Source organism: Pseudochaenichthys georgianus, chromosome 17, assembly GCF_902827115.2.
Source record: "Pseudochaenichthys georgianus chromosome 17, fPseGeo1.2, whole genome shotgun sequence".
NCBI lineage: Eukaryota > Metazoa > Chordata > Actinopteri > Perciformes > Channichthyidae > Pseudochaenichthys > Pseudochaenichthys georgianus.
Genome location: NC_047519.1, coordinates 27,369,769 through 27,388,279, shown reverse-complemented (window position 1 = coordinate 27,388,279; position 18,511 = coordinate 27,369,769). Strand labels below are relative to the sequence as shown.

The 18,511-nt window shown below is 39.5% G+C and overlaps 3 protein-coding genes across 5 annotated transcripts in view; 2 read left to right on the top strand and 1 right to left on the bottom strand.

Moving 5' to 3' along the window:
* Nucleotides 1–5,888, top strand: part of LOC117462176 (voltage-dependent R-type calcium channel subunit alpha-1E-like) — a 42,653-nt gene extending 36,765 nt beyond the window's left edge. Inside the window, exons 38-44 of one of the 3 annotated variants that reach the window (XM_071206323.1) lie at nucleotides 439–546; nucleotides 632–732; nucleotides 1,535–1,638; nucleotides 1,730–1,826; nucleotides 3,255–3,387; nucleotides 3,521–3,681; nucleotides 4,155–5,888. In XM_071206323.1, coding sequence (XP_071062424.1) covers nucleotides 439–546; nucleotides 632–732; nucleotides 1,535–1,638; nucleotides 1,730–1,826; nucleotides 3,255–3,387; nucleotides 3,521–3,681; nucleotides 4,155–4,658 — 1,208 coding nt within the window. In that variant the 3' untranslated portion in view covers nucleotides 4,659–5,888. Of the gene's footprint in view, nucleotides 1–438; nucleotides 547–614; nucleotides 733–1,531; nucleotides 1,639–1,729; nucleotides 1,827–3,254; nucleotides 3,388–3,520; nucleotides 3,682–4,154 lie in introns of those variants that run through there. The other 2 variants (XM_071206322.1, XM_071206324.1) reach the window with 2 other exon arrangements.
* An 890-nt stretch (nucleotides 5,889–6,778) lies between these two features.
* rnf11b (ring finger protein 11b) lies at nucleotides 6,779–10,834 on the top strand. Its single transcript, XM_034104721.1, has 3 exons — nucleotides 6,779–7,377; nucleotides 7,776–7,945; nucleotides 8,529–10,834. The coding sequence occupies exons 1-3, from the start codon at nucleotides 7,255–7,257 to the stop codon at nucleotides 8,698–8,700; spliced, it is 465 nt and encodes a 154-aa protein (XP_033960612.1). The 5' UTR covers nucleotides 6,779–7,254; the 3' UTR covers nucleotides 8,701–10,834.
* Nucleotides 10,835–11,846: 1,012 nt separating this feature from the next.
* On the bottom strand, nucleotides 11,847–15,819 carry rpe65a (retinoid isomerohydrolase RPE65 a). Its single transcript, XM_034105178.2, has 14 exons — nucleotides 15,732–15,819; nucleotides 15,352–15,434; nucleotides 15,037–15,187; nucleotides 14,788–14,895; nucleotides 14,487–14,628; nucleotides 14,246–14,393; nucleotides 13,974–14,055; nucleotides 13,759–13,891; nucleotides 13,524–13,663; nucleotides 13,306–13,435; nucleotides 12,607–12,721; nucleotides 12,423–12,517; nucleotides 12,224–12,335; nucleotides 11,847–12,143 (listed from the first exon to the last, which is right to left on the bottom strand). The coding sequence occupies exons 1-14, from the start codon at nucleotides 15,740–15,742 to the stop codon at nucleotides 11,998–12,000; spliced, it is 1,596 nt and encodes a 531-aa protein (XP_033961069.1). The 5' UTR covers nucleotides 15,743–15,819; the 3' UTR covers nucleotides 11,847–11,997.
* Nucleotides 15,820–18,511: the final 2,692 nt, after the last annotated feature.

Genomic DNA, 18,511 nt, shown 5'->3' with positions numbered 1-18,511 from the left:
ATTGTTTGGATTTTTCTTTATTTGTGGATTATGTTTTTGATAATAGATACGTTATTGGCCTTAAAAGATGACCATAAATAGTTAATCCAATCCAAAACTAAAAAGTATTACTTTTTGATTATTTAAAAGTGATGGTCGAGTTATATGTTTATTATTACAAGCCAATCCTTACAAGTGAGAAAGGTATGAGTTAGTTAGTTATTTGTATCTGATATTTGATAGTAATGAGTAGTTAGTTGGTTAATAATTAGTAAAGTTACATTCAGTTAGTTGGTGGTAGTTAAGTTATTAATGAGTTATTTAACCGTGAGTAAGAATTGGATGCTTTTCATATGTGATGTTTGGTTTCATACATGAAATCAACTATTTTATATGTGAAGAATTGCATTCCGCATGTGATTATTCATGAGTGCAACTGAATGTGGATCTTTGTCCCAGGCGGTGAGGACCGCATCGCTCTGGACAGTGAACTGCAGAAAGAGGTCAGCATCATTTGGCCTTATCTACCGCAGAAGAACCTGGACCTTCTGGTACCGATCAACAAAGGTCTGGCTCTCACTGTGGAGGGAACACTGAATGTGATGCTGCGAGCCCAGCAGTAACAGTTAATGTAGCGTGTCTGCCCTCACAGATACGGACATGACGGTGGGGAAGATCTACGCCTCCATGATGATAATGGACTACTTCAAACTGAACAAAGCCAAGAAGCTCAGGCAGCAACTCGAGGCTCAGGTCTGCTCTGCATGCGGTGTTCCACTTCCTGCTCTGTTTTAGTTATATAATGTTCCAAGAAAATAGATAACTTAATACATGTTCAAAGAGAGGAGAACATCTAAAAACGTTACCTGATCTTTCACATGATCTGTTATAATGTCCTTTTAATGTACTACTTTCCAGTAAGATGGCACATATGTTATCCATAATGTGGTCAATTACATAGACAAACAAAAAAACCTAGCAACAATAAGCTTTGTAACCTTTCATTTAAGGATCAACACATAGACATTAAAATGAAAAATGCATTGGAAACAAAGGATTCATTGTTCACTTTTCTAGCAGTGGTCATAAACATTATGTGCAATATTACTCTTTACAAGTGTTTCAATATCTTTACCAATATCCATTCAATATAATGCAAATACATTAAATAGGTTTATGGTTACCGACATGTGTCTTCTTGTAATTCTATCTTACTTTGGTGTAAGTGTTAATTTGTACACTTTTTTAAACCTATTTCAGTATTTTGTATTGACATATTTGCACTTTTGTAATATTTGAGCAATCTCTGACACAAGCATTTCCTTTGGGATTAAAAAATGTAATTTCTCACCAAACAGATCTACAGTATGTGCATAGAGGTAGACATGGAAATATGTAGTATTGTCTTTGGAGGGCAGAGTACTCTATCCTCTTTGACCTTCTTACATGTGGGCCTGAACAATGTAAACAGAAATGGCAAAGGAGCCCTCTGTGGTAACTTTATAAACTACATTTTAATTTTTGTTGTGTTTCTGTTTCTGTTTCATTTTAGAAGAGTAGCCTAATCTTCAAGCGCCTGGATGCCTCCACGCTTCCTGAAGACATTCTGTCCAACACCCAGACGCTGCCGATAATGGCCCACAGCGCTGGCTCCGCTCTGTGAGTCCAAGCATTTTTGCCTTTGTGTTATATTTGTACTTTGTTTGTATTTCTGTGTTTTGGTTTACTGTTTCTCTCCGTAACAAAACAGGACCAGAGGAGGCTTGTTGGCTCTGAGCCCCATCTCACCTGAGGAGCTGTTTCTGCAGCCCATCGGCTCTGACACTGAGAGTCAACAGCAGGATCTGGTGAGGAAACAGAACAACATGAGATTACAGCCATTAACGACACAACCACGTCTTAGACCAGTGGTTCCTAACCTTTTATACCTGTGATCCATTCAAACAAAGCCTTGTGTACATGTCACAGGTTGCCTAAGTGTAGGGTTGTGCGAACAAACGTATCATCCTAAACAGCCCTATTACGATAGCTGAGCTTTGTTTAGCCTCCCAGTGCCACAGGGCTCTGTTTGGATCGATTATTTTAAAGTGAAATGCTTACGGAGAAAAGAACATTTGAGCTTTTCTAAGCAGCTGTTGGTGAGTTATTGTTCTGACTGTGGTTTGCTGTGTTTTAATCATGTTGCTCAACTTGTTGTCACTCTCTCTGCGTGCCTTGCAGAGCACGGTATGCTGCTCATGTCTTTTAGTCCTGGAGAGGTTGGATTAGTAAAGGCAGATTGTCCAACCTGCTGCTGTCTTGCTGTGTCTATGCTGTCTGGTTTTACTGGCCTGCTAGATGAATGATATGAAATGGTTTGGAAATACGCACATGTTAGTGTTTGTTCTTGCAGAGGAATGTGTTTCCCTCTTGAGACAGATGTTGTCTGGCTTTGTTTGTGTAGCTATGAAGACCTGAACGTGCATGACTGAATGTACTTCCCAACTGGAATATGGCCTCCATCTTTCCCTGTCAACTGTTTTGTTGATTGTCTTTTCTCGCTCGTCTTCTCCACTGTTCCTCCTTGAATTCACTTTTCCTGTTGCTAGTTGTTAATCTGTCCGTTTTTGGCTGGAATAGCTTCTGATTGGATGGTGATAAGATAGATGACCCTCAGTGATGAAATGGCTTGTCTGCCCTCCTCTCACCTGAACTAGACCTCCGTATTTAGAGGCGGTCCTAGCAGGGACGGGCCTCATTGGTGTCTCTCCTTGCCCTCCTCTCTTGTTTCTATACTCACTTAGGTGGGCGAGTGCAGTAGGGGGATTGAATCCCCACAGGAGCTTCCCATAGGGAGGGGTCTGTGTGTGCGGGCCTCTTCCATGCCCCGTCTGGCTGTAGAGTTGCAGGTAGAAACATCTTCCATGACATGGCCTCGCTGCTGGATCTTGAGGACGTCAGTGGCTGCATGGGCTCTGATGCCAAAGTGTTCTGTTCTTTATTATGCCAAGAGTTATTAAACCACTAGAGTCTGGGCTTGTCTTTTGCTACTTCTGGAGTCTGATAAAGGTTCAAAGAATTGGTAAGAACTGGGTTTGATCTTTACCATTAGCTTGCTCATCTCCTGAATTGAGAAAAAGGAACCTTCTAGTCTATTTGTATGCACTGTTTTCATGCACTGATTCAAGCATGTTTTTTGTATGCAATGGTCCGCTTGTTTGTCTATTAAATAATCAGAATGTTATTAAAGCATGTTTTCTTTGTGTACGTTTCTTTTTGCTTGTTTTTACAAACAGACGGAGGTTGCAGGTGGCTCCATGAAGCGTTCAGTGTCCACTGTTGCCGATCAGCGGGTGAACGGTCTTTGGGAGGAAGAGCAAAGTCCTGCCAGACTTTATCGACCTCGACACAAGAGCTACAAAGCTGCTGGTTAGTCCTGAACACCTGTATGCATGAAGTGTCTTTTCTCCCACCATTTGCAATCTGGTACTGGTGAAAACATGCAGGAGAGATCCACTGCAGAACCAATAGCAACCACTTTAACCGGCTGTTTGTATTGTAGTTTCTCGGTCTGAGCACTGGCATCAGGGCGACAGGGAGCGCGGCCGGTCTAAGGAGCGCTGTCACCTCCTGTCGGATGCGTCTCGTGGAAACTCTGAGGAAAGAAGATTGCAGGCCTCACGGTCCTCTAGTGGAGAGAGAGCACACCCCAAAGATAAACAGGTGAGTCAGAACTAACTGAGTCAGGGACTAAAGTGAGTCAAATGAAAAAGTAATTACTAAATTGCACCCTTGTGTTTTCTTTAATCGGTTATCAGTTACAGAAATTAAATGTTAAAACATTTTTGAGCAAATATAAGGCAAAACAATAATAACTAATTGAAAGATGAATAGGAAAAATCACACACAAAATGGGTGTGTTTAGTGTAGCATTTGAGGAAATGTAAAGCTTGGATTAAGTAATGTCCAGAAAGGGAAGCATCATTTAAAACAAATTAAGTAGAACCTGAGTTTTAATAGCTTTCTTTCAAAGTAATTAATGACATCTCTTTACCATAAGGTGTCCTCCTGAGATGAAATATATAACGATCAAACAGCCCTTTACATTTTGACATGTTTAAGTCATCAAATGTCCCGCACATTTACCTTTAGACATTGTTGTTTTTTTTCCATGTTGTCTTTATTCTCCTCTCCAGGGCAACAGCTCGGACAGTCCGGTGCCCTCAACCTCAGAGTCCAGCACCCCCACCGGCCGACGCCCCGCCGCAAAGAGCTCTCGTCCGCACATCTCCTACTCCCCGCTGCACCCCTCTGTCGGGAAGGACGGGGATGAGCAGCGCAGCCCAGTGGCTAAGAGGCGGGGCAAAGCCAAACGGGGCACCCAAGAGAGGGTCCTAGACGACAGGCGAGGCGAAGAAGAACAAGACCCGTCCCCACTTCGCCGCTACCCCTCAGAGCCGTTCCTGGCCTCCCAGGAGGGCGAGCACAGCCCGGACCCCTCCGGACCCATGGAGACGTTGACCTTCGAGGCGGCCATGGCCTGCAGCCTGGGACGCTCAAACACAGTCAGCTCGGGCCATCCCCGCTTGCGGACCGGCTGGCAGGTCCCCAACGGACACTTTCGAAAGCGTTTGGCACAAACAACCTCTGCTGCAGGCTGTGACCCTCTCAGTGACACGGAGGAGGACGACAGGTGCTAGGGACGGGAGGCTCAGCATGAGGGAGGAGGGGGAGACGGGGGACTGTACGACAGAGAGAAGGTTAAAGTGACTCTTTTTGCAACAGAGCCTCAAGGCCATGAACCCAAAACGAAAAGAACAATACTTCCTGAAACTGTAGTTTCCAATTCACACAGAACACTGACAATAAATAAGGTATAATTCCTGACTTGTACTTGATGATGGAGAGTAATAATACATCTGAAAATGATGCAGAAAAATAATGAATGGATCAAATTAAATCATTTGTGTTGATAGGTATTTTCATTTCTGAAGATGTTTCTAAATGATTCAGTGTTGCTCTTAAGAGTATTTAACTGTGGGGTGTGTGCATATGTAACTACATTTTCTTATAAATAATCCTTTTGTAAATACATTGTGATCATTAAGCCATTGCCATTTATAAGACGAGTTCAACACAACAAGCCATGACCATGACAAGAGACGATCTGATATTTTACCAGACAATGTGGATACTAATAAGTAACACTCAATAATGCTGGATTTTTTTACAGTATGAATGAATGTGCATTGGGAGAAAACTGCCTGATTCCCCTCGTCATTTTACTTTTTGGTATTGAATAAGTTGTGAGATATGAATACAGTTATAGAAAAGATGCTTATTTGTAATTTTACCCTGTGTTTATGTTAAACCATACCTCCGACAAAACTCAAACCTTTCAAATGAACCTTCAAAACTGTTTTTTGGTATTTTAACAGGTTTACTCCCTTTAAATGAGACTTTCCCTACATGTATGTATTACTTTTGGGGTATCTGGGTATATTTACCATGAACTGATATGAAAACAAAATGATCATTCATCTTTTCTCACCTTTTTCTTCAGTGAATATTGTATGAACCATTGCAGACGATGACTGTAGAAACACCGTAGACAGACCATGCCACATTTGCTTCACAAAATAACTTTATGCTCTTACTTATTAATAATGTACAGAGAAAATATGCTGTTTGTAACATTAAGAGAAGAAACAATAAACTATCAGTTGATGAGCTTTTAAGGTAAAGGAATCTTTGGAAATGTTCACTAAGGTTTGTGTTTTTGTTTCGTTTGCCTGAAAAAGGAAAACAATCTGTGAAACTCCCGTAACCAAAAACATGGGCAATTGTGTTATAAGTTCCTGGAATGCAAATACTTTGTGGGTGTTTATGTGTACAATAGTTGTATATACAAATAAAGGTGTCCACTGTTATTGGATGTAATTCATTATTCATATTCTTCTTTTAAAAACCATGAAATGCTCTCTCGTTGGTTCATATTTATCGGCTGTGATACAATAAAGTACTAGCAAAATAACTTTACACAACAATGGATTACGACTGGTTTTATGTCATGACATTAATTAAGAATAAATATGCTTTTTTGTGAGATACAAAATTGTACAAATTTAAATAGAGAAAAATAAATAATGATGGGTTGTGGGGTAGGGAGAACTCCCAGGAGCTAATTCAAAACCATAGCTCTCGCAAACATCTGATACCTCATGGAAATCACGAGGCATGGACAATATGATGGCACTGTAGCCATACGCCGGTTTGGTAGTAGCCATGTTAAGCGCAGGTCGATTTAATAATCATAAGCACTAATATTGTCCACCGCCTTGTCCCTTGCAGGCAGTGTTTTACCAGACTACACGCCCCCTAATTGGAAATCAGCCTTGTATCTGCACCTTACTGTATCACAGAAAATAGATTTTCCATAAAGAATATTCCCCAAAATCAAGCTTATTCATTAATTACCAATCTTTAGCAATTATTTTCGAAACCAATATTTTGCAAAAGCATTTATATCTTTTAAAAAAAAAAAAGTACTATTAATGTTTCATAACCAATCGTGAAGTTAGAAGAAAAATAATAGGTTCAACTGTGAATTAAGCAAAAATATTACATTGGTTTCACATATATCCGTGTTCAGCAAAAAAAAAAACAGCTTACGGTTTTATTTGTATTTTTTATGAACGTAAAACAAATACATGAGATGGATTTTTATAATTAAAAGGGACGGGACTTGGCTCCTTCGTCTATCGACGTCAAATAAATCATCCAATCACTGCACAGAATCACACCCTTACGTCATATCCAACGGACTGATACATGTCCTCGGCTGAAGAAAGAGCTAGCAAGGAAGCAAACTGTTTAATGTTACTCACGAAATTAAAAGTCGGAAATGTCGCTACAGTCCAACACTCATGCCGCTTAGCGTTACAACCGTATCTACTGTTGAAGTAAATAGTTTATAGAAAACGTTATTCTTACAAGGCTATGAGCGATACTTGTCGAGGAAGTCGTCCAGCTGGCTAGCTAAAAAGTAGCTAGCTGTCGTTCTTTGTTTTGTTTTTTAGTTGAAGGGCTGTGCAAACATGAAGATTAACTAGTTCGCTTTAACATTTAAGGTTCATATAGGAGGTTTATACTCATGTACGTAGTATATTTTCCAGTGTTTAGTTGACCTGGAATTAAATGTTTTCTGGAATATTAGACAAAACTACTATTAGCCACCGAGAGCAACTTTAGCAACACAGGTCTGATTTTTAACGACGGGACTGGAGACACAAAGATATGGGCAACTGTCTCAAGTCTCCGACATCAGACGACATTTCTCTGCTTCATGAATCCCAGTCGGACAGGGCGAGCTTCGGCGACGGGACAGACCCGGACCTGGAGCCACCTCCGCCGTACCAGGTGAACCACTGCTAACACTTTACAGGGTATCGAGTTAACAAAATGAAAGTTCGGGGGACACTTAAAACAAATAGATTCAAGAATAATGTTATTAGTTAGTCATTAGCCTACATGTTTGTATGCAGCAGTACATGTTTGTGAAAATAGTCCCTTGGCCCGTGTTTCAGGTCTCTGGCCTTTTTTCTACCTGGAATCCATTATAGTCGGTAAACACCTGAGTAAATAAACACTTATCATCATATCGACCTGTCAAGAATGTCAACATTAGACAGCTGCTTTACTTGGCAGTGTATCCCTGCACATAGTCTCACATATCAGCGCTGCATGCACACAGTGAGCTGATGCAGGAGGGTGGGTTGATTTTGTGTAATTGTTGTGGTTTCTTTTGTCTTTACTAGGAGCAGGCTCACATGCCCATGTACCACCCCACGCCCAGCCAGGCCCGTCTGGCCACCCAGCTGACGGAGGAGGAGCAGATCCGCATCGCTCAGCGCATCGGCCTCATCCAGCACCTCCCTAAGGGGGTCTATGACGGGGGGCAGGACGGCTCGGAGAAAAAGATTAGAGAGTGAGCATTTTGTATTTTTGTGACGTTTGCATAGAGGGGTGGTTGCAGGATATTAGAGCGGAGACTAAAGAAAGGAAGTTGTATAATTTATATCTAAGCAAATCTCAAGCACATTAGTGATTTGGGACTGGCTGGTTAATCTCATTTTTGTTTTTCAGTTTCATTGTATTTTACAGTTCAGTAAATAACATTTTGTCCTAAGTCAATGAGCAATCGAGGTTAACAACTGAACTTAATATTGACAAAAATAATCACGCTTGTGATTTCTGCCATTATAGAACAGCTCAATGAATACATTTATCTTAACATGACATTTAACAACACTTTCTTCTCGGTGTAAGGAATAGCTGTTTTCTCTTCTGTTATATATTCTTAAATTGTATATCCTTAAATGAAATATAAATGGTATCGATAATATTTGTCCTTTTTTATATAGGCTATACAAATATTGCAATGCATGCTAAAAGACGGCAGTTAAGGTATATACAGATATAACTTTAATCTAATCATTTGTAATCTGTGGTCACAATATCAGCTTTACACTGGTGTGTATTAAAGCTCTTTTATTTCATGTTTTTTTCAGATGCGTAATCTGTATGCTGGACTTTGTATACGGGGACCCCATCCGGTTCCTGCCGTGCATGCACATCTACCACATGGACTGTATAGACGACTGGCTGATGAGGTCCTTCACCTGCCCCTCCTGCATGGAGCCTGTGGATGCTGCCCTGCTCTCCACCTATGAGACCGCCTGATTTTTTTCTTCACGCCTCCAGTCCCAAACTAAGATCAAACACGACCCCTTCAGCCTCAAATACACACACACACTCGTAAACCCAACAACTGCCCTTTTTATAGAGTGAGACGAGCTATAAAAATATGTCTTGGCTGTTTTCTTGCACTTTGAAATATTCAACAATTACTCACCTAATGTTGGCCTTCCATGCCCCTAGGTCTACAAAATAAGCTGGTCTTAAACATCAGTTACACAAGTGTGTGTTTGTGTGTGTCTGACAGTAAGCACCTTGGGTGTGTGTGTGTCAGCTGTTTGATGACTTTGCATTTCCACTTGAGCCGGTCTCAGTGGTATCTCCCCGTGTGTTCCCAGTTCACCTTCGTTCTCCGTGAGTAGACATTCAAATCGATATTTTACATTAACAGATTTTTTTAACAACATGCTAAAAAAGTGTTGCTAGAAATCTGTTTGGGAAAATGTTAGGTTTTCCGTGGCGACAGTAAGACTTCCTCAACATATTGATCGCTCTCCTGAACATGCTCTCACATTAAAATGGCCCTTTGGAGGTAAGGGAATACATAGCTGAAGTTTACACTGTTGGTGTTAGATATCAAAAGAAATCACTCTCCAGTTTGTCAGGAGTACAAAAGAATTATGCACACCCTTAATAGAAATCACCCAAAGTTTATAAGTACACAATGATCACCTACAGGAGATCTGCGCTAAATGTATTTTGGCTACTCCAAGTGGCTGAACCTTAACGAAGATCTGTTGAGTTTAAGGGAAAATGTTGTTGTGTAATGTGAATGTTTCCCCAGGCGGTGTGTAAAGAAGCTGGCAGCCAATGTAAAGGGCTCATTTGTGCATGGGCAGGTGGATCAGTCAGTCCGAAATTAGAAATGCTTGCACACACTTTTCATCTGATCCAGAGATTTGCACTTTACTTATAGGACAGTATCTAAACAATATATTAATATATGTACCTTATAACCTTGCACTATCGATACTTCATTCCTTTGTTTCCTGAGATGCACAAGTTATATAACTGAAAAGGTTTTCAAAGCTGTCAGGTTTACTTATCACATTGAAGTAAACCTGAACATGTATTTCATGAAATCTGTGATTTGGTAGTGTAAGCCTCCGCTTGGTTCTGCTTGACTTTTGATTTGTGTGTGTTTTTGTGTCCAAGTGAAGGGGCAGAGGCTTTCTCCAGTTTAAAGGACAAGTTTGACATTTGGGGAAATATGCACATCCACTTAGATATCAAGAGTTCAATTAGTAGGTCATTCTGTTTATGAACCGATCAGCTGAGGGGATTAGTCTAGCATAAAGACTAAGCAGGGTGAAACTGCAGGCATGCGAGTCAAAAACACACCTACCACCTCCGAAACTCAGTCCTTTGTGGTTTTGGGAGGAGTTAAGTGTTGATTTACAACTATTAAAAGCATTCAACTCTCTCTTTACCTATTTAACTACAGAGTTAAGAAACATGTTGATTAACTGCTGGTAGGCTAACTCTTTAACTTTGGACAGAAGTGGTTTCCCACCTCTTCCAGTCTTTATGCTAAGCTAAGTGCCTCACCAGTCTAGATTCATACTAGGTTTACAGACATGAGGTATCAGTGTGCTCATCTCCTGGCAACAGATCGGTTCATCATATTCCCCAACATGTCGTACTGTTTCTTTAAGAAAGAAAATTGGGTTCTTTACGAGTAAACGTTAGCACAGTCATTTAACATCATTTTTTTTACATGGTTATCTCCATTTACTGTAACAGTAGTAACAATCATTTATTTTTGATTTGTGGCATTGTTTGTTGAAAGTGTGGCTGTCTTTTTTATGTTACCTGTGTTTTATCTTTTTGTTATGTTTGTGTAAAATCCACTTTGCATTTAGGTTAGTAAGTATTTCACTTTTACACTGGTGTAAGCCTGACGGCGAGCCTCTGTCCCAAATGAATTTCAGTGTGTGTGACACTTATTTTAAGGTGTGATAGTTACAACTGATGTATCAAGTTTTCCATTTAGCTTTCCTTTGCTGTGTTTTTCATTTTAAGTTTATTCTGAGAATTAATATGTCCTGTAATCTTGTTTTTCTTTTCTTTTGGAAGGCTAAAAGGCCATCATGTTAAAAAAATAAAGAGAGAAAAAATATGTGTTGGTGTTTTTTTATTACGAACATGCAGCCAGGCAAAGTGGACTTAATGGAAATGGACAGGTTGTACCAACATGAGAGATTGCAAAATATTACTTTGAGCCCTTCATTAATGTCATCCTAAAATCTGGCAGTGAGTTTAACATGTGTCAGACATAATCAGGGTTATCTGTTGCCCAAGACATATTAGTAATGTTTGATGCTTTGTTTCCAGAGCTTGCATCAGCTTCGGGGGCGTCATGTGAGTGTTAGGTGTTTAGTATGTGAATAATTAACACTAGAGTGGAATTATAATTAGAAAAACTAAAGAGAAACCCTACTGAAACTCCACACATGATACATTCAATCAAACCTGCTTTGTTGAATAACATGAATCTTGCATACAATAAAACGTGGGTTTGTGAAATTACAACGTACAAACATTCATTGTTGTGCACTTAAGATGAACAATGGATTGCAACATGTCCTTTCTTTCTCAAGCCTAAGCAGCTAAACACTTAATCAGCTTTGCGTTGCTGCAAGACCTGCGTCAGAATCAGACAACTTTGAGCAACATTAAACAGACGGATATGAAAAGGAATGTTAGATTTCAAGTGTTTATTGATCCACGATATATCATGACAATTATTGATTGTTCAAAAGAACAAGCATCTTTAATTAATTAAGTTATTTTAAGCTATAGATTATATTTCTATGGCGAGTACAAGTTCAGAAGCTCAAGAGTTGGCAAGAATTAAGTATTATATTTAAGTATTAAAACCAGTAAATGTAATTTTTTTCAAAGGGCTGAATCTAATTTGAAGCACAGTATTTATTTCTCTATTTACACCGGGCAACCTAGTAAATAGCTAGAGTAATATAAAACAACAACATGTTTTGATCACACCAAATGTATTTATTCCAACCATTAAATATTCATGTGACACAGCATTTGAACAAATCCATATATGTTTTATTTAACCAATAATGACAAAGCAGGTTTAGAAATTATAGTACATCCATCAACTAGAAATAAAATGTCACTTCACAAACTATTTTTTTATTTAACATCCCACATCAGCTGCAAATAAACACATGGAAGCGTTAGGTCATTATTTATCCTTTAATACTGGGTGACAGTTGATAATGCTGTAATGGCTGACTGCTGTAGATCAAAGCAGCATTATGGTTTGTACATCCCGTGGAAGGTGACGGGCATGGTGCACTCCACCTCCGCCCTGGCAATCTCAGACAGATCCTTGGCGTTGAGGATCAGGAGGTACCCTGGTCTCTGGGCGCCGGGGGCAACCACGATGGTCAGCAGCACACCTGAAAACACAGCACCACGTTATCATAAAACAATCTCCCTCATAGTGAGTGTAGGATTAAATATTTGTACATTGACGTACCATCATCCTCATCCACTCCATCAGGGCTCTGAATAAACAGGGGCTCTGAGGGGTAGGAGTCGGGTTCCTGCCATACCCAGGTCTCCTTGGTCCTCACATTCAACTTGACGATCTACAATAACAACAACAACATCAGGTGATGAACTAGCTTGTTTTACAAACTCTAAATGACTTCCAATTGTTGCCATTGTTGACGTACCCTGTCTGGTATGAAGTGGTTGAGACCCAGGGCGTAGGCGTATGAGTAATTCTTCCCTGCGTACTTCCCATAGTTGATCTGAGGGAACTCAAAGGCTACACAAAAACAACATTAAATAGTTAATTAATGAATCTTTTTGTGTCCAATGTGAATGATTGGGTACATTTGTTGGATGTGTTTTCACCTTGGCGAGGCCCGGAGAACAGCACCTCCGGCTCCAGCCAGATGGTGCCATCAGCGTGCATGGTGGCTGTGGCAGTGGTGTACGGCAGGCTGACGAGGTTCTTCCCCTGCTCCTCCTACATCAGGTCCGCAATGAGATTACAACAAATCACATGTGTGGACAAGAGTCACTAACTTGAGTCAGACTTAAGTCAGACTCAGGTCACACATGTGATGCCTAATGTTAGTCCAGTCCAAAGATTTAAAGGTGTGTTGTGTAAAAAGTGGGCCTTAGATCCATTAATTTCTCTTCATTTCCTGGTACATTAATACTATTAATTCCCAGGAAGTCTCTCTTTTTATTCCCCAGATACCTTTGTTTGAACCAATCTGACGGCATTCAATGAAATTGCAGGAGAGAACCATAACGAAAGTTATGTTACGTTATGTGCCAGTTGGAAAAACGATATCAAAGATAACTTTGCAGTGGTCAACAAAAAACATCATAGCAGTACGAAAAAACGTGGCCCAAAAATGCTATTACATTTTGTAAAGAACGCATTATTACTGGTTTAGGTCTCAACGTTTGGGACTTTTGGATTGACTTGGGACTTGAAAGATTTGAAACATACTTGTGACTTGCTAAACATTGACTTGGTCGCACATCCGGCAGATAACATGAACATAGATGTTCATCAGAAGAGCTAAAAAAGTGACTCACCTTGTGGATGTCCAGGGGAATAACATATCTGCGGACCTCCGGCTGGGGCGCCATCATGGCCGCCTTCTTCACCTCTTCCCAGTTGGCTCTCAGGTTGGCCAACCAGAGGTAGTTGTAAACAAACTCAAAACTGCACGAATAAAGCAACAATGAACAACATTAGTGATGGATCAAACTAATCAGGTACAGGAAGGATGAAATAGAAGTCCAACATTTACCCTTTCCATCCACAGACGTCAGTAACAATGAAGCCCTGATCCTCATAGGTGTTGATGTGATGAAACATGCCAATGGGAGCCCCTTTGAACTTGTGGTCAATGTACTCTCCTGGATTTTTCTTGGCAATGTGAAACAGGGTCTATAAAGCACAAATCAACATAGATATCATTAGATTATCGAGGCAGGGGCAGTGATGATATTAATGGTAAATATCAGTCTACTGCAAGTTCTTACTCCTTGGCTCTCGTTGGACTCGAAACAGTCCATGTAGTTGGAGCCTCGGATGCTCCAAGCGCTCAGGAATTTCAGCAGGTTGATTTTCACCGGGGTCTCCACAAAGACAAAGTAGTTCTCTGACATGCCAAAGCTGAAATTGTTAAGGAGATTAAATACAAATTTGAATTTAACAAAGAAATGCATAATTGAGAGAAATCCTGAGTTTGACACACCTGTGCACATAGGAGGGCTTGAACCTCTCGGCACTTGGGAACTGCACCACCACCTTGGACTTCGTAATGGGATCAGACTTATCTGAGGACAAAAAAATGCTACTTTGAATCTTTTAAGTTGAGCAAGCTTGCAGGGACTCACCTTGAGGGGTCATACTAATTGTGTTGAACATGAATTGCCAATCAGCAGCCTAAGACAAACTAAGTTTATGTAGAGGTCACTGAAGTTAACCGCTGCTGTTATTTTTGAAGATGCCAGCACTGATCCAAACCTTTCTGTGTGGGCGGAGTCATGACAATGTTGTAGGCCAACGTTGCCCCTTTTCCCATGCAGTTTCCAATGTTGTACACTGTGCCATCCTGCTCAATGTGAGGGTGGGCTGTCACTCCGTTAATGTTGACATAGTTGCACATATCAACCTACAGAAAAAATTCATTTCAAAATGCTTAAACATGAATAGGGGTTTTACGGTTTGGAATCTCATATTACAGGATATGTTTCTATTTATATACCTTCTTCAGCGTCTCCAAGGAATCAGTGTCTACTTTAGTGAGGTAGTTGGTTTCTGTTACAGCATAGTAATCCTCACCGATAGGGTAAACATTCACCAGGCAGTTGTCTGTCACCTCAACACCCTTGAAGTAAGAGAAAAACCTGAAGAGAAAACACATTATAAATGGAATTGGTAAAGGAAATCCTACACAACAAACACTATGGCAAATAAAAGACAAACAAATGTAGCATCAATTTGACAGATATGAACACCCAGCTGGTATCCAGGTGATGACTTCCTGTATGTTGTGTGCAACCCACCTGGAGAAAATGTTTTTGCAGGGATCAGGGTATGCAAAGGTGCCGAATTCAGTGATCACCACACGTTTCTCTGTGATGGCTCTCACATAGGCATCAGTTCTCACAAACCTAAAGGGAGAAAAAAATCAAAACAGCATTTAAAATAAAGACCTTATGCGCACATATGCTCAAGTTTCCGCAGGTTTATTTAGCGACGTGGCATTAATATAAATGAGTTAATTGTCTGAAGTATTTTCCTGAAGATCTTACTTTCGGAAGTAGGTGACCTGACCGTTCTTGAAGTCAAATTTGTGCATGAGGGCCTGGCCATCAAAGAGGTGGTAGAAGGGTTCATCTCCAACCTCAAAAAGCCCAGGTCCCAATCGGAGCAGACTTCCCTTCAGAAATGGAGGAATCTTACCTGTAATACCGGAAAAATGAACATAAATCAGAGATTATTTTTACATGTATAGAGATGCTTTCTCTACTATTAGAAGAAATAACAACAAGTGCATCACTATATGAATGACAAATAATAACTTGCCCGCAGTCTATTCCTGTCTTAAAGATTGAAGATAAACAAACCTGTAACTGTTGCTGGAAGAGGCTCAGCTAGCTCCTCGCATGTCTCAAAAATCTTCTTGTAGCCACCAGCTGGGTGTTCAAATCTGTCATCAAACAGTGAAGGCATCAACCAACATTGCAGAAAGAAACTAAAAGTAATGACATTTCCATCAAATTCAATGTGTGAGAAAGTCATATTTCTAACAGGTCATGCAGTTCAACATGCAGACATTAAAGTCACCATTTTCTTTTAAGGAATTGTACATAGAATAGCTTATTTAACATTATCAACATTTGCCACTCATGTAATAGCACTTTTCAACTTATAGCTGAACTGATAAACACATTATAATAGGATTCAAGATAACATTTAAAGTTGCAATACTTCTTCAGAAACTCACCTGCTGACCATGACTCTCTTGTTGTGGCACTACACAAAGCAGAATGAAGGTCACTTCTCTACAACTCTGGCCTCCCTGCAGATTTGTGGTATTTATTCGTCTTGTCCCCCTCAGAGTCACTGAAAATCTGCACTGTAAACCTTCCTACTGGCCAATCATGTTGCACCGTGAACAAGAATCCCTTTGTGCCAATATCCTGGGTGGCTCAATGGTCACCCCTCTGAAACCGGATTTATAACAGAGATATTGATTGCAGACATTTCAAATGTGTTGCAATTGTGCATGTGATTCTTTTCTTCAATTGTTGTGCTTTTAACATATAGCTATGCTGAGTCATACTATTTGAAGTATATTTTAAATAAGGCTTTTGATGCCTTGTTTGGTAGGGCTACACACACCATGGAGGAAGTAAACAGAAGTGAATATGGATGTTAAAGTCAGTTATTAAGAATGTGTGTAGTGCATTTATAGAACACTTTCATCACATTACATTTATTTATAGCTGATTTTATCCAAAGCGACTTACAAGTGTATTGAAACGTGTAACATTCGGATCATGAGTGACTTGGTCAAAAACCAAGTACCACCTCTTTATGTTGGATTCATTTAAAGTTTCTAGAAGAGGATTTATTGTAAAACAACAATAACAGTCAACCTCAACAGCTATTAATAGGCCACCTCGTACAATATAAATGGGAAACACAATGCTAGGATGCGATATGGACTTTGTGTTCCTTGGTCAGATCTCAAAATGCCATGACTTGCTTCTCTCAGTCTCAGTGAAACTTTAATCCAGATGTAGGGATTAAGCCCAGTGTGGCATGAGGACAAACTCTGCATTGTGCCTCCTGGGAAAAAACACCATTAGCAGAAAGAGTTTCACCAGAAGCAGATTGCCAGAAGCCGGGGTTGTGATGTTGCCCCCATAGCTAATTTCTGAATCTTTCAATTACATCACATATTCTTTATCAATGAATAAAGGTTGCTCACATTCAATAAGGTTATTTTTGTGATTTGACAGTTTCAGATCTGCAGATCCATCACAAAGACAAAGATCAACCTCTGTTGAAAACTGTGTGATCCACAAAGAGTTAGTGAGCAAATAAAAGGTTCATCTAAAATATTCTGTGCTCACAACTTTAGGCATGTGATTTAAAATCCAAAGGCAGATTTTCTTTTCGCAATTCTAGCACTTGAGTGCAATCTCTAGAAAAAGTTCATAATTTGATCTGCAAGTTCCAAGGTCAAGATTTAACTTTAAGAAGTGTGAGGCTAAAGTACAGGATTTAAACTAGCTTAAATGTGAGGAATGTGTAACCCTATTTCTACTTTTTGACTATATATTTTCACCTTAAATCCTTTATTTGTTAATTTTTGACTTTTTTTCATTATGTCGGTTTTGTTTTTATTGTTACAATTATTTTTGTTAAATATTTTATATAGGGCAATATATTCTAATCAGGAAGGTTTATTATTTGTATTATGTTTTAAATGTATAAATCGAAAACAAATATATTGTACAAACTAATTTGAGTTAATGTTTAAACAGAAAGATGTATCCTACACAGATATAATAATGAGAATCGATGACATTGTGTCTGGTAAAAATATTCACAATATGTACCTACAGAGGTTCTAAGAAAATAAACGATAAATACAAAATGTAACTATAGCAAAAACATAGATGCAATAACATAGATGCTTTATTTTCCCAACAATACTTAGTGTTCCTATTTGTATGTCATCAGTTAAAGGAAAGGGAGACCTCTGTTGGTTGAGTGAAGATCAACACATTTCCAAGATAGTACACATACGTAAACAGGTAACACTGTTTACTACATAGTTTATTTGTGGCGTGCCTTGGTGTGCAAGACTGATATAAGATTGTTCAGTAAGGGGTAGTTAATTGACAAACCTTATAACCAGTCATCAGAGGTTTAAGGAGTACTCAGATATTTTACTTAAAGTGGACCTATCATGCTATATTTAAAACATATATTGTAGGGCCATACCTATATAAAACATGTCTGTGAAGTTTTTGTTTTTCAAAATACCAAACAGATCATGCATTTTAGCCATGCCTCATTTCGCTCTATTGCTCTTTTCCAGCCCTGCAAGGGCTGATTCTGCTTTTGTGGCAGACTACAGGGCCACTTACAGGCCTGGCATATGTACTACAGCGTCTCCAGCGCTTTCGAGTGGTCTCTCATTCCCCTGATAGGTGGAGAGTTGCCTATATAGGTGGAGCACCCCTTTTCTGATGTCAGAACAATTCAAATAATAATCAGAACCGTTGCAGTCCCGTTTTTAGAGATTTGGGTATGGAGGAAAAGAGAGAGGGTTGTGTTTTATGACACTTGGTGAGTTCCCTGACACACCGGGGACACATATTCATGTATAAAAGACGTACACAAGTGCATTTTGCATGACCTGTCCCCTTTAAGTAGCAATACTACAGTGTACAAATACTCTGTTACAAGTAAAAGTCATGCAAGTATTGGCATCAAAATATCCTTCAAGTACAAAAAGTAAAAGTACTTATTTTCCAGTATGGCCTATATCATATTTTAAAAAGTATTATACTTAGGCTTATTAATGCATCAATGTAAATGTTGCACTTGACAAAGGTGGGGATTATTTAGATTACTCTACACGTATAGGCCTACTGCTGGGAAGCTTAACCGTCCTATAATAAAACGTAATGATTAATTAGATGATAATTGTATTATAAATCCATACCTTCAAAGTCGCTTGTTACTAAATTTGTAAAATAAATGTAG